Source organism: Conger conger, chromosome 2 (genome assembly GCF_963514075.1).
Source record: "Conger conger chromosome 2, fConCon1.1, whole genome shotgun sequence".
Lineage (NCBI taxonomy): Eukaryota > Metazoa > Chordata > Actinopteri > Anguilliformes > Congridae > Conger > Conger conger.
The window spans coordinates 56,355,719-56,370,155 of NC_083761.1; the positions used below are offsets into that span (position 1 = coordinate 56,355,719).

The 14,437-nt window shown below is 43.4% G+C and overlaps 1 protein-coding gene across 3 annotated transcripts in view; it reads right to left on the minus strand.

The window, feature by feature from the left end:
* The window catches only part of mad1l1 (mitotic arrest deficient 1 like 1), a 238,460-nt gene that overhangs the window by 171,719 nt on the left and 52,304 nt on the right, over positions 1 to 14,437 (minus strand). For all 3 annotated transcript variants that reach the window (XM_061231225.1, XM_061231226.1, XM_061231224.1), the window contains one exon: positions 13,083 to 13,227. In XM_061231225.1, the coding sequence (XP_061087209.1) occupies positions 13,083 to 13,227 (145 nt within the window). The remainder of the gene's footprint in view (positions 1 to 13,082; positions 13,228 to 14,437) is intronic.

Here is a 14,437-nt window from a genome sequence, read left to right on the forward strand (position 1 = left end):
GGTATTTGTGGCTTCCTTTCAATCAGCAGACATTTGGTATTGAGAACAATTTGAGCCTATTAAATTCATCACTCATGCTCAAAACACCGCAAAAACCAGCAGACACTGCAGCCCTCCAGGACTGAAGTTTGAAACCCCCGCCATAAGCACTACATGCTTAACTATAGCTATACAGTATGTACTACAGCTCAATTCAACATCATTTAGAGCAAAGGATACTGCCCTTGGCCACTAGCTTTAAACCAATTCATAAACTGAATGACAAGTGAGAATGTTATTCATGATAAATCTTACTCGGCTCAAAGATCTGTCAGACACACAAGAATATGTCAAAGCAAGCGATGATTCAGATGAATGGCTTTGTGATGCTTCAAGTTCATGATAATGAATAAAAGAGGATCTTTCATGATAAAGATAAAAATGGCTTATGGCTATAAACAACTATTGTTATCCAAGAAAGAACACGGAGTAGTTATGGCATTATACTCCATACCATAACTGCATGAGACACACTTTCCCAGAGAAAATATGATGTCTATTGAGCATTGTAGGTGCATGAATGAATACAGTACAAGGGGAATAAACTTTCCATTTCATTTGACCAACTTGAAGACAATTAAAACAACAATTAAGAGCCTCAGTATTGGTGACTGGTTGTAAATATCTCATATTAGGGTGAATTAAGCCAAAAAGGTCTAACCTTTGCATTTTGAAATGAGGCGATCGATATCGCCTTCAGGACCATTATCTTGGTAAAACAGAAATAAAAGATAAGAATCGGTTACTGATTGAAGTCTAATGATCCATGGGAACAATTTTCCGAGACTTCATTCTTAACCACTGCACAAATCAGGAAATCAATTTTTAATCAATCTGTTTGAACTCATCGTCCTCAAGTCCATGTACCTGCCAGAGACGGATTAACATATCTGAAATTATAGATATGAGATATATACGAACAGCTAAAAATCTCATATGTAATGAAAAATGGATCCGGCAGAGGTGAATTTTTTTTAAACTGAATATAATTAAGCGTTCCACTGAATTAAATTTCTTTTTTTTTTCCTTGACTTTTAAAAGACAACTGGCTGGGCAAATTTAGGTGAGCAAATTCAATCTGACTTTTGAACCTTAAGAACCATTTGAGAGACCGGACAGTCAACATTAGTTTCAGCAAGTTCTCCCATCATGTCCGACTGCAAAGAAAGCAGTTTCTCCCTGATGTTACACTTCTTATAATTGATGTCGAGTGGACTAAGCCTGACTATTTGTCTGAAAAAACAAGACCTTTTCGTTCTTTCATTCTTAACTTCCTGTTATGTAAGCATTCTGACGGAACAAATGAAGGCGTATGTGCTGAAGGCTAAAAAACAGACAATAACGAAGAGAGGACCCTGAAGCAACCCTGCGTTTTTCTTCCACTATGCACTAATTCCCCACCGGGTGGGCATGCTACCCAAAAGGCTGCTGACTACAGTCTTCTGTTTGTTTTATTTGACCAATTAAACCGCGCTGCAATAACACAACGCGGACAAAGGACTTGGAATAATGCGTCTTACTGAAATGTAAAACCAACGTGAGAACAAAGTCTTGCCACGCGACTGTCTCAAAAATCCAACGGAATATTTCAATTTAACACCATTCCAGAAGAGGTCCAACTCAGCGGCTGTTAACCACAGGCCTCAATCCGTTTGGCACAAACTGCTGCTTTCATTCCCTGCTACACTGGGATGTGTTTTAATGACCCATTAGGAACACCTGAAGTCTTTTTACTGCTGTGGTCTGTGCACAAAAGCTTTATGTTGTAACGCTACAGACTGAGCACTAAGTGACGGGCATAAAAGCCCAATGAAAAGGAATGTCTAGCCTCCGTGAAACCGGCTAAGTACCCAACCCAGATGGATAACGAGCTTTCATTAATGCCATTAGCACATTTTAGCCTTTTCTCTGCCTTTTGTTATTTAGCCCAATCCAAAAGTACATGCTATCTCTTAAGGCACCGGTCACAAAGGGGCTATTCAAAACCACATAACAAAAACATGCTGTTAGCAGACATGCAATCACAAAGTCTGAAGCCTATTATTTTCAAAACTTTTCTGGTTTGATTAAAAGTGCAATCCCAACTTAAAAAGCCAGGGCAGCATTATTTCCCAGTGGCAGTGGCAAATATAAACACTCCCCCTCTCCTCAGAAAAATAACAGGACAAAATAAATATGGCAGAATCACTAACAGGTTGGAAATAACCAAGACCACAACAATATGAACCTCAAATGAAAAAAGGAAGACTCAGGTGTCTAAAAGCCACACTAATCATTGTAAAGTGCTATTGCCCTTTAAGGAAAATTGTTTTAAAGGAAAGAAAACTACAACTAGATTTTCTTCACAGTTTCCATTGCTAAACAGACTAGTGTAGGAGTGCCGTCACGGGGCTTCAGCTGCAGGATATCGTGTTCGACGACGCCGGCAACGCGCTATTTCGTGATGCGTCCATGGGGCAACCATGACCGGTCATGCCCGATGGGTGGAGACACATTCACGGACTTTCCCACCCGGGCAAGAAGTTTCAGAGGATGGTGTCGGCTAGGTCTGTTTAGTGCGGGTTCAAGTAGGACGTTTGCAACTGGGCACCTGAATGAAAATGTCAGCTTCAACACAGCTGATCTATTGGGGCAGATCTCTGAAATCTGCAGAACTTAACATTTCAAGAGTCCCCAAGATGTCCACATTAATTCATCCTTTTGCAACAGTACATTTTTCTCAATTCCAAAAAAAAAACAGCTGTGGATAAATTCTGAGGTTGGTTTCACATGGAATTATCATTCACCTTTCTGTAAAAGGAAAAAATTCAGCATAGGCAGAATGTACATCCAGTGAACTAGCGGGCTTGTCAAACAAGGATAACAAACTCCAGGATCATCAACTACACTGATAGCCTACGGCAGGGTCAGATCGCCATATAAAAGCAAGCATTGTTCTTCAATCAAATTTAGCCATGTCAGTGTCACTGATGTCACCCCCGCATAACAAAAAAAACACCATCAATCAAACACCATCACTCACTGCTTACATCCACAGAGGGGCCGTCGTATTCATGTCATCGATCGTTCACCTGCCATTTTAACCCCTGGAAACAACACGCACACGAATGCGTGTCGTCACGACCGTTTGTCCGCTGGGTTAACCCGTGTCCTCGTTTTCTTTTTTAATTATGAGCTCGTTTTCCAGACGCGGGGTGGATCATTGCTTTCGTTATGGCGCCATCGGCGAAGAATTCCCACAGGAAGCGGAATCAATCTAGTAGAACGACTCATTTCTTTGACAAGTCTGTCCGTCCCTCCGTCCCTCCGGTGGCCGTTAAAGCGCGCATTTGCATATTCCATTTGCCAAACAGAATGACTCAATTAGCCTCCCTTTGTTTCAGCGCCCCTCCCCGCGCTCCAGAGTGAATGACGGCACGTCATTAGCACCGGCGGGGAGGCCGGACTGGGACTGGACCCGGGCATCAGGCTGCTTGAGGTCCAGGATAGACAGCAATCTACTTTTTCTCCTCAAGCCGGTTGGATCTCCATCACTCCATCCATGACTGAGAATGAAATCAGTAGTCTTCAAAATGAGTAGACTCTGACGATCTGTCTGTGCGGCTATATGCTACATATACAGTAGGTAATAAATATGTACATAATTTGGTGCTTTCATGTTAATTGGGTAATTTGTTGCAAAAGGAATGTTGTCGGCGTATCGTTCAAGACAAAAACAGACCGTTTGAAAAAGGAAATGAAGGCTAATGGTCCTCTTAAAGACTTAAAACGTTTATCTTTGACAGTTAGACATTTTCTATTTTCTATTGCTCTTCAGGCATATGTGTGAAAATTATTTTTAATCATAATAAACATTTTTTATTTTATTTCTTTTTATAATCACGTCGTCAGAAAAGGTGCTGTACAAATCTGTGACTTGCCAGTTTTTTCCCCCCTTAAAACAGGTAGTCCCCCACTACCCACCACCCAGAATAGGGAACGTTACAACAGAAAACGGTACAGGTCAAGATCAAATCTAAGTGAAGCTCTCTAACAAACTTTACTTCCCCAGTGGAAACAATAACGTATACGGGTTTGTAATGAAATCAAATCGAAAGTGAATTGTGCAAATTGATAGAAATCGTCTACTAGTCAATGCTACTGCAACCTGTGACATTGTCTTGTACCACTGTTGCTTTAGTTAAGTTAATTTTACTTCTAGCCAGGTAGCATCAAAATAAGCAATGCAGTATATTATGACTGAGTTGAGGCAAATTCATGAACATTCCTTTACACTTTCACTCACACAACAACAACAAATGGCGGAGCATGAACACAGATGCAAAAATGTGTAATACTGTATCAAACAAAAAACTGTAATACTACTGTATATCAAAAAAGATCTGTAATATCTATAATACGGTAGAAGCCTACATTAGCTAGTACCTCTAGGCTTCTTAAAGTAGCTACAAATCATGTTGTTGAATGTGGCTGTATTTGAAGAGGCTGTCTAAACTGCCTGAGCACCTCTGTAATGTAGCTCCATCTCTGGCATAGCACAGATATGCAAAAATACACAAGCAGTCAAAAAGACAGGTGGTTCCACAAGCCACAATAACAGGAATTATGACTGGAAAAGAAAACATCTACTGACTGACAAATATACCTTCTTACACCAGAGAAGCAGCAATTTGAACAAACCAACAGTCGATTTAATTTGTCATTCAGTGTGACAGAGGATCTTTCTTACTGGGTCAGAGACAGTGGTCATCTTGTCATTTAGAAGTATTGAATGGTTTATTAATTTTGATAGCTGTGAAATAAAATGCGAAATAAACAGGACATCATTAACCAAACAGAGCAGAACAATAGCGACAGACATTTTCCTTTGGCTCTGGCCTTAAATGATAGAAACGAAAATCAGACATCAGGCAACAAAAATATCTATATGCACGAGCTGGGGTCAATACTCATAAAATGAAGCAACAGTCTACTCATTTTTCTACAAAGCAGTTAGCATGTTCACCAAAAGCTACCTTCAAGCATCTGTTAAATAAATACTGCGGAATTAACCATCCTGCAGGCGACAGCTTGTTGGTCCTTGAATACAGAAGAACTAGGACTGGTAAATGGCAGTCCTAGCTCCTACTGAAACATATGAGCATTCAACAAACTAAAAAGTCTTCCAAACATTCAAAGCGGGCTTCGCCTCTCTCGCACAGCGCAAAAAAACTAAATCTCGTCAACAACTTCAAATATGCAGAGCACTGCCGCAAATTTTCAATTTCGGCTACACGTGTAAACTGCTTATGCTGTCATATCGTACAAGGTTTTCTAATAACCGACTGTAAGCTCGAAATTCCCCGCGCTTTATCACAGATGGAAAAGAGAGGCATTATAGAGAAACACTGTGTATGTTGGGTTTGATACATTTTCAAATTGCTCATCTTATTATACAGCGCGGGTCTCTATTATTATAATACATGGGAGCTGTCACCCTCCTCGTCTTCTCTGGTGGTGCCGGCGCATTAGCATGTAAATAGCGTGCAGATCCAAGGGTCTGACAGGTAGGTACATCCCTTTAATTAACTCTAATCCGCTTTTAACCCGCAATGCAATCTGTTTTCACAGTCAGCGACATGCAGCTCCGCGGACCTCTGGCTGACTTAAAACTCCCATACCAGCGAGTAAAAAATAAAAAACCACACAACAACAGATGCTTGAGAAGAACCAAGGTTCTGAAGTGTTAAGAGTCGGTAGCCTGCAGGTACTGTGTATTAGAGAAGGGTAAAAGTGCTCGTTCACTGGTGGTGTAGGAAGGGGGGCACAAGGGTATAGATCAAACAAGAACACTGGGAAGTAATGAGCATTCTACAACTTCAGTATGAAATGGTTTAGTCAAGGGTCTCCAATTCTGATCACTCCAAGTGGCAAAACATTTAACACCGCTATAGGATTGGGTTCATAGTATATTTTAGTTGCTTCTGCTAAAACATATCCTTTCAAATAATTCATAGCTGTAAAGGTCGCTAAAACTCTGGAACGGGCGGTCTGCTCCCAACTGTCCACTTATCTTCTCCAGAACAATCTCCATGACCCCAACCAGTCTGGCTTCAAGAGTGGCCACTCCACTGAAACCTCCCTGCTCGCGGTCACTGAGGCACTCCACTCTGCTAAAGCAAAATCCCTCTCCTCTGTCCTCATCTTCCTCGACCTGTCAGCCGCCTTCGATACAGTCAACCATGAGATTCTGCTCTCATCGCTGTCTGGGATGGGTGTCACAGGTTCTGCACTCGCTTGGTTTTCCTACTATCTCTCTGGTCGCTCCTACCAGGTGACTTGGAGGGGCGCAGTCTCCGACCCTCACCCCCTACGAACTGGAGTCCCGCAGGGCTCGGTTCTTGGGCCTCTCCTCTTCTCGCTATACACCATGTCTCCCACGGCTTTTCTTATCATTCCTACGCTGATGACACCCAACTCTTCATTTCCTTCCCCCCCGACACCCAAATCACCACACGGATCTCTGCCTGCTTGGCTGATATCTCTGCGTGGATGACTTCCCATCACCTGAAGCTCAACCTTGCCAAAACTGAGCTTCTCTACATCCCTGCTAAGTCTTCTCCGTCAATCGACCTCTCATTGACTGTTGAGGACTTTGTAGTTTCCTCCTCCCGTACGGCAAAGAATCTTGGGGTGACTCTTGATAACTGCCTCACCCTGGCTCCACAAGTATCCTCCACTGCCAGAACCTGCAGGTTCTTTCTGTATAATATACGCCGTATCCGTCATCTCCTGACTGAGAAAGCCACCCAGCTCCTAGTCCAGGCGCTCGTCATTTCCCGCCTGGATTACTGCAACTCCCTCCTAGCCGGTCTCCCAGCATGTGCCATCAAGCCCCTCCAGCTGGTCCAGAATGCTGCAGCCCGCCTGATCACCAGTCAGCCCAGGTCGGCTCATGTCACCCCGCTTCTCATTGGCCTCCACTGGCTTCCTATTGCCGCACGCATCCGTTTCAAGGCCCTAGTGTTGGCATTTCAGGCTGCTAAGGGGACTGCCCCACCTTACATACAATCCCTGATCACTCCCTACTCCCCAGCTAGACCACTCCGGTCTGCCAGCTCTGGTCGCCTTACGGTTCCCTCTCTACGTGCACCTGGCGGTCGGGCTGCACGTTCACGCCTGTTTTCCGTTCTGGTTCCTCAGTGGTGGAATGACTTGCCTACCACTGTCAGAACAGCAGAATCCCTCCCCCTATTTCGACGCAGACTCAAAACCCACCTTTTCAAACTCTACCTTAGTCCTCCCTCCTGATTTCCCCTGCCCCTCCTTTCTGATATCCCTATCCTTGTCGAACCCCCCCCCCCATTTCCTGTGTATTTTGCTAGTTTCTGGATGTGATGCTCTGACTTATGGTAGAACCTATGCACTTGTAAGTCGCTTTGGATTAAATTACTAAAATGTAAATGTAAATGTAAAGGACTATCGGTATGAGGCTAATGTTTAGAACTGTGGATCTACAGTACAAACCCTGAATGAAGATAGAAATGCTCAAGGCCCTGGTCAACATCAAAATAACTGCTTTAGTTCAATGCTTCTATAGCCCTTTTCCACTCGGTTGTACCGCAGGAACTAAAAATGGGCGGAACATATCCACAAAGGGGACCAAACGGTTGGGGGATCACATTTTCGTGTGCTTTCCCACCACACCTCAAGAACCGCGAAGATCCTCAAAAGTAGGACAATCGGTGGCCAAGAACTACAGGTAGATGGATTTCGTCAAAACCATTTACAGCTCCGTCTATTTGAGCCACCCCAGTTATTGTGCACTTACCCCTGGTTATAGGTATGCACTTTGTTGTACGTCGCTCTGGATAAGAGCGTCTGCCAAATGCCAATAATGTAATGTAATGTAATGTATTGTTGTCTTCTGCTTCTTTTGTTTTCTTCCTGGCACAGTTTACCTGAGTGGTCCATGCCGAGTTCAGCTAAATGCAAATAAATCATTGGGTACACCTTTTTGTAAAGACGCCTACTAAATTTCCTCTGAACATTGTCCTCTGGCCAGATACTGAGCAGAGCTTGCACCTTTACTTTTACCGTTCTGAAACTCACTTGCCCTCCTGCTGTTGCTAAATGTTTTTCAGTTTGTTCCCGGTATTTAAATTGCCAATTGGCAAATATTGCTTTTGACCAGCAATTTTTAGGACTGCAAGTTCCATTACAGAAGTTCAGACATTAGAAAAGTACTACCAGTGACTACAAGGCTGGGACAAAAAATGGGGATAGGAACCATGCCCAGGGAACCAAAATTTAACCTGGTTCATGTAGGGACCACAGATCCCAGGATTCTTCTGCAATGTTTACAGCACTGCCCCGGCGTGACATCCAACCAATACTGTAACGCCAGAAGTAATACAACTTTTACAGTATAAGAACTAGGACAATCCCATTGTCTAGTCTCTTGGCTCTTGCCTCTCTTGGCCACTCTCGGTGCCATTCCCTTTGGACCGTCTCATCGCCCAAGAAAGAGTAGCTTTAATTTGTGAGTTCTGCAACTTGCCAAACAGTTCTGTAAAAGGTTCCACTGGTGGAAAAGAGGTTTTGAAAGGCATCTATTGTATGTCATACATTCAACACAGTGTCAGTTTAAAGTTACTCCCTGAAATAACAAAGCAATACTAACTACACATAATATCCAGTTATATAGCATGCTACTTACTACACCAAGTCCCTAACAACAGCTGCTTATTTATAGGAACGACATTTGATGTCCTGCAGGTCTTTCACTTTTAGTGTGAATGTGCCTGTGTTTTTCTTTGTCTATTTTTGCCACTGTGAAAAGTGCTATTCATGTGATAGTTAACCAGGAAAGAATTTTAGAGCAAGGTTATCTTAATATAAATCACTGAATTTACGTCCGATAAAGGTTTCATTTTGTTTCCATTATTTCTTCACAAAATTGCTTTAAGGTCAATTCCACCAGCTCTTTAGAAGATAATGGTGTTCCTATCAGGGCAAGTCCACACTACCTTTAAGAAAAAGCAGGAATGTGAAACAAGTTTAAACATTGCCACATCTCACACTGTGGACAATATTATCAATCATTATATTGCAACACTACTAAGGGAAATATTCATTGCTATTTAAATATGCATTGGGGAGTATAATGCCCAGCTCATATATACTAAAACACTGCAGTAGAATGCAGATCTATGACAGAAGAAATCATTTTTCAATGTGACAGTTCATGTGGTCTTTCGAAGTACGGCACAAAATAAGTACCCTTCACGTGTGATTTGTAGATGCTTGTAACAAGTAACTATAAAATAAATAACGTTATTCAGGTGAAGCTCAATAAATCATTCTGTTTTACACATGCGCGATTATAAGTGACCGGTGATCCCTGGCAGAAGTGAGGAACACGCAGTTTGCACGAACCTTCAGTCCATTATGCTCACAGCAGGCCTTGCCTTCAGGAGTAACAGCGTGCCACTACTGTCAGGCCAAACCGGAGGAAATCCATTTAACCACAAAGGGAGGGGAGACTCCAGAAAAAGAGGGCGTAGAGAAAACATCATGGAGGGTGATCACAGGGCTACTTCCAGTTGGCACGAGATAACAGCACTGAATTTCAAAGGAAGTCCGCAAAGGCTAAACGAGACCTTCTGCCGGAAGAATGTTCTGGAGCCACTTGGAGGTGCACCGTCCAGCCCGACGGGTATCGCACAGCCTCGGTGAAGTCTCGCTTCACTTCATCACAAATAAACATCAGCTCTTATCATCTGGGTGGTTTGGGATAACTAAAATGCTGCTTCTGGGAAGTTGCATTTGAGAATTTTGTTTTGCATTTCTGCTATTCTGCTAATTAAAAATTTACGTCACTGCTTTCCATTTACAATTCAAAGCTCACCGACCTCAGACAATGGGAAACAAATGTACGTATTCTGAACTGCTGATAATATCCAAAGAGAACTGCATGAGAACCACAGCAAAATCGATCGGACAAATCGGTGCGGTGAGTTAAAGGAAGGATGCTGCTGATTATCCCGAAGATAAAAACGGGAATAATTAAAATGGCTGTATCATTCTGCCCCAAAACTGTCTGCAAAGCTTTTCTATAAACCGGGGGACTGAGCCCGTAACTGATGCGTTTCGTCCCCGCAGAAGGAAACTGAACACGATTCCGCTCCAGGCTTCCTCCGCGTCTTCTCCCCGCCATCAGACCCCCCGCTCGCTGCTCATCGACTGCTCGTGTTCGCCGCGACGTAGCGCCCATTAATCCACCGACACGGGTCAGAAGCCGTGGGGACCCCGCCGCCCCCCGCCGCCAGGAACATTTCTGCGGCCGGGAAGATTACAGCCGCCGGAACATAACACGCACTGGGCTCCGAGCTTCCCCCAGAGGTTTACTTACCATTTACCAAAATCAACAGGTTTAATTAGAGGGGAACAGGCTTAAGTCGGGGGGTGAAGGTGTGTGTAATTGTTTTGTTTTTTCTCAATTATAACCTTCGACAACGCGGCAGCTCTGCAGAAGCTTTAATTGCTGATAGTAATTGGAGTGTTCCCGCTGCAATCAAGACCTTTTTCACCAAGGAAACCATTACGGTCTGCTGAAAGATAATTGCAGGGTGGGGGGGGGGTGAGGGGTATAAATGCGCACCCTTACTGCAACCAGTTTTTAAGATCACATTTCCTGGTGCAACACAGGATAGCTGCAACACAGGAGCCAAGTTGTAGCTAACCGATAACAAAACTACTAAGCCCACCACTTCTCCAAAAGGCCTCAGAACCGGATGAGAAATATGATGGGGAACAGTGAAGCTTGACAAAGTATGTGTTGGGGGGGTAGAAAAACGAACAGTTTTTTCAGGGATCACTCAATACAATACCTCTCTGCCTGTACAACTATAATTCACAGGGGAAAAGCAGTCGCTGAGAACTCCAATGGCCAGCCTCCCACAAGGACTCCATTTGTTTGACCAGTTAACACGAGAAAGGTCGCCTGGCCCTGCCGACGATGGAAACGGTTCAGGGACGGGAGGGGAAAAAAAAATCTCCCTGAAGTCAGATGATTGGCTGTGTCTGGGTCTTCTGACGGTGAAATTGATTTGAGGTGAGGAACAGGTGATGCAGTCTGGTTTTGATCGAAGTTCTATCACAGATTGGAATAACAAAAAAGAACGAGACAAAACCAAAACAGGCCCTGGAGGGGCCCTGGAGAGGCACAGCAGTGGGGCATGTGCCGCGTGCTAGCTTTCTTACGCTATATTTACAGATATATTTGGCTGGTTTATACTATATACACTATATATATTTATAGTCGGATAACCGACATAAGACGACATTCGGTTTATACTCCATCAATTAAATATATTTGAAATGAAACCACGACCATAGGCAATGTCGGGCGAAGTTAGAACGTTCACGAACATTCAGCGATTTCAGTCGAGCTATGGAGTATAAATCAAACCTTTATGCTGCTTGAGATGTGTGCATAGAGCTTTGGTCCGAGATGTAAAACGTTTAGCTCCAATAGCGTCACTGCAATTTCACATGGATTGCGATGCAAGGCATTCAAACAAAATCAAGAAATAACCCTGCAGTACAGAACCATCTATGGGCTCCCATCACACAATGTCTGTTCCCCGCTGAACAGGTCAATAGGCTGAAAACTCAATATTCAGCACAGGGGAAATGACTCAGTGCATGTGGGTTCAAAGACATATGTGCACAAATAATGATGTGACAAAGCACTTAACAGGCTGGCTGTATAATGAGCTCTCAATGCAGGTCTCTGGCGGTTCAGAGAGCTGCTCATATCTGCCGAGAGGTTTCTGAGCCAAGAAAGAGACCAGGAACAATCACTGAATCCAAGGCCTTGGAGAGTAGGGTCCTCTAAACAGACACATACGGCATTTTATATTCCCTTGCTCAGTCTTTGTCAGTGTTTGGCAAACTGCTTGAAAAAAGAAAATCAGGTCAACCTCAAACAGTTCACCCTTTTCAGAAACCTATTTGAATATTATTTGATGACAAAGTCAGTGCTGTGCTGCAGATCGACTGATTTCTGAACATACAGCCAAAAGAACGATTGAGAATCTTGCAACAGGCCAGCAACCGTTCAAGAATAGAATGAATGTTACTTACCTTAAGTTAGACTTAAATGTTCTACAAGGGGATTCATTTTGATTAAGATTAATTCTGCAATGCCAAACGTGCACCAAATACTCACAGTAGGATAGGAAATAGTACGCGCTAAGCAGAAAACAGCACCATGCAAACCCCCACAGATGAAAAATAAAACCCAGTCTTTGCAAATCTGCGAGTACAGAAAGGTGTTGTGGAACAACATTGAGTAGGAGGTGTTGTTGGCATCGAGGCAGCTTTGAGAAACGAGAGCCCAGACACAAGAGGCCAGAAGCGCTCTTCTGTCCAAGACATACTGTGGGATGGCCCACACCGCTGACTCTATCCCCGCCCTTCTGACTTCCACCTACACTCCCAAAAACATGGCTGCTTCCTCCTCATGGCCAACCACAACCACAGATGCCAGCCAACCACAGATGCCAGCAGCCCCGGTCAAATACATAATTGTTTCAGATTCAAATACTTTATTGAGCTTGACTGATCTCGCCTAGTGCAAATGAGCCAACTAATGACGACCAGAAGAGAATTCTTTTGAGTGTTCCATAGGTGCTAATACACCAGAAAAGCACGGTGAAGCATAGAAAAGTATTTGAATCCAAAACAATAACATATTTGATCCAGATGTGGATGCCAGCATCTGCAATGCATTACATTTATTTCAGCTGATGCTTTTATCCAAAGGAACTTAGTTGATTAGACGAAGCGGTTTGTTGATTAGACAAAGCGGGGACGATGCTTCGGCCACTGCTTCGTGGGGTTAATGGACTTGCTCAAGGGCCCAGCAGCTGCGTGGATCTTATCGTGGCTACACCAGGGCTTGAGCCACCAACCTTCCGGGTCCCAGTCATGCACCTTAGCCGCTAGGCTCCTGGCCGCCCCCGTGCGGTGCGGACAGTGTAAGGGGAAAGGCCTACCTTGGTGAGGAGCAGGACCCTCTTCTGCAGGCGACGGACCAGGGCTTCCTGCTGCTCCCTCTTCTTCTGCTCCTCCAGGGACTTGGTGCGCAGCTGGAGCAGCTCGTTCTGCAGCTGGGTGCGGGCCTTCTCCAGCGCCCTCGCGCTGAGGGGAGGAGGAAACGCAGTCAGAGGAGCGCACAGCGGCTCGGGTTCGACAGTGACAGCGCGTCTGCCAACGCGAGAGGATACCGCGCAACGCGCGCACAGGGCGGTAAACGCTCTACACTCGGAAATTCACCAGTCAAACCGCAATTAAAGTTATGGACTGCTCTACAAGAGACACGGTTGATTCAACATTTCATTCATTTCTAGCAGGGAAGTCATTTAGCTGAAGCAAAAAAAGAATAATAATAAAAAGAAATTAGTGTAAACAAAATAAACGGCTTCATTCTGGCAGCTAGAAGGGCTATGAGCTGGGAGGCTGGTTTCCTGCAGCAAATGATTGGGGGAAACTTTGGGGACAGATTAGTTGGATATGTTGACACTGAATGAGGCTAATGACTAATAAAGACATTTGGTACAGTCACAGTTGTAAAGCACAAACAGTCATTTTGGAATAGGCTGTATAGAGAAAGTAAAGCATCAGCAAATACATGTTAAATGCAGCAATTATTTTTTATTCAAGAAAATGCAGTCAATAAAGTAAATAAATGTTCAAATAGATAGTCCCATTTTAAATGAGAATGCATTTAAAGGCCTTAAAACAATTAAATGCAAAAGCTGAAAAAAGTATGATATGAACAACTTTCTGGAGAAGATTTCCAAATGTAACAAATGTTACAAATCACTGCTCAAAAAATACATAAAATACACAGGTCATACTGGGGTCTGTATCCTCATAGTGTCTTTCTGACTGACATAAAATTGTGTTTATATGACCCTGTTTGCCATTAAATCAGTCATATAAAAAAGTAGCTTTGCCAAAACTGAATGTGAAAACCATCAGCAAATGAATGTGCAATTCTTCATGAATACATTTTAGAAAGTAGCTACCCCAGAAACAACCTAACAATAGATGGCTGTTTCTTGAAAGTCCTATTATCTCTGACATTAAAATGACATTTACCAAAGTGCATTATTGTGTAGTGCACATGATATACATAAAGAAAACGCCTGAAGAGCTTCAAAGCAGTTGCTTTGCTTCTGTGTCTCAAACGAAAAGGGTTCTAGTTCTCAAGTAATTTTTTTTTTAATCCAAATATTAGTTTTTCAGGACCAGCTGTTCACACAGAACATCAGGTTCATTGTGATACATATGCCTGTACTGTAGATGCTATTTCAACGGCGAACTTCAGAAAAGAAACGGAAGGTCA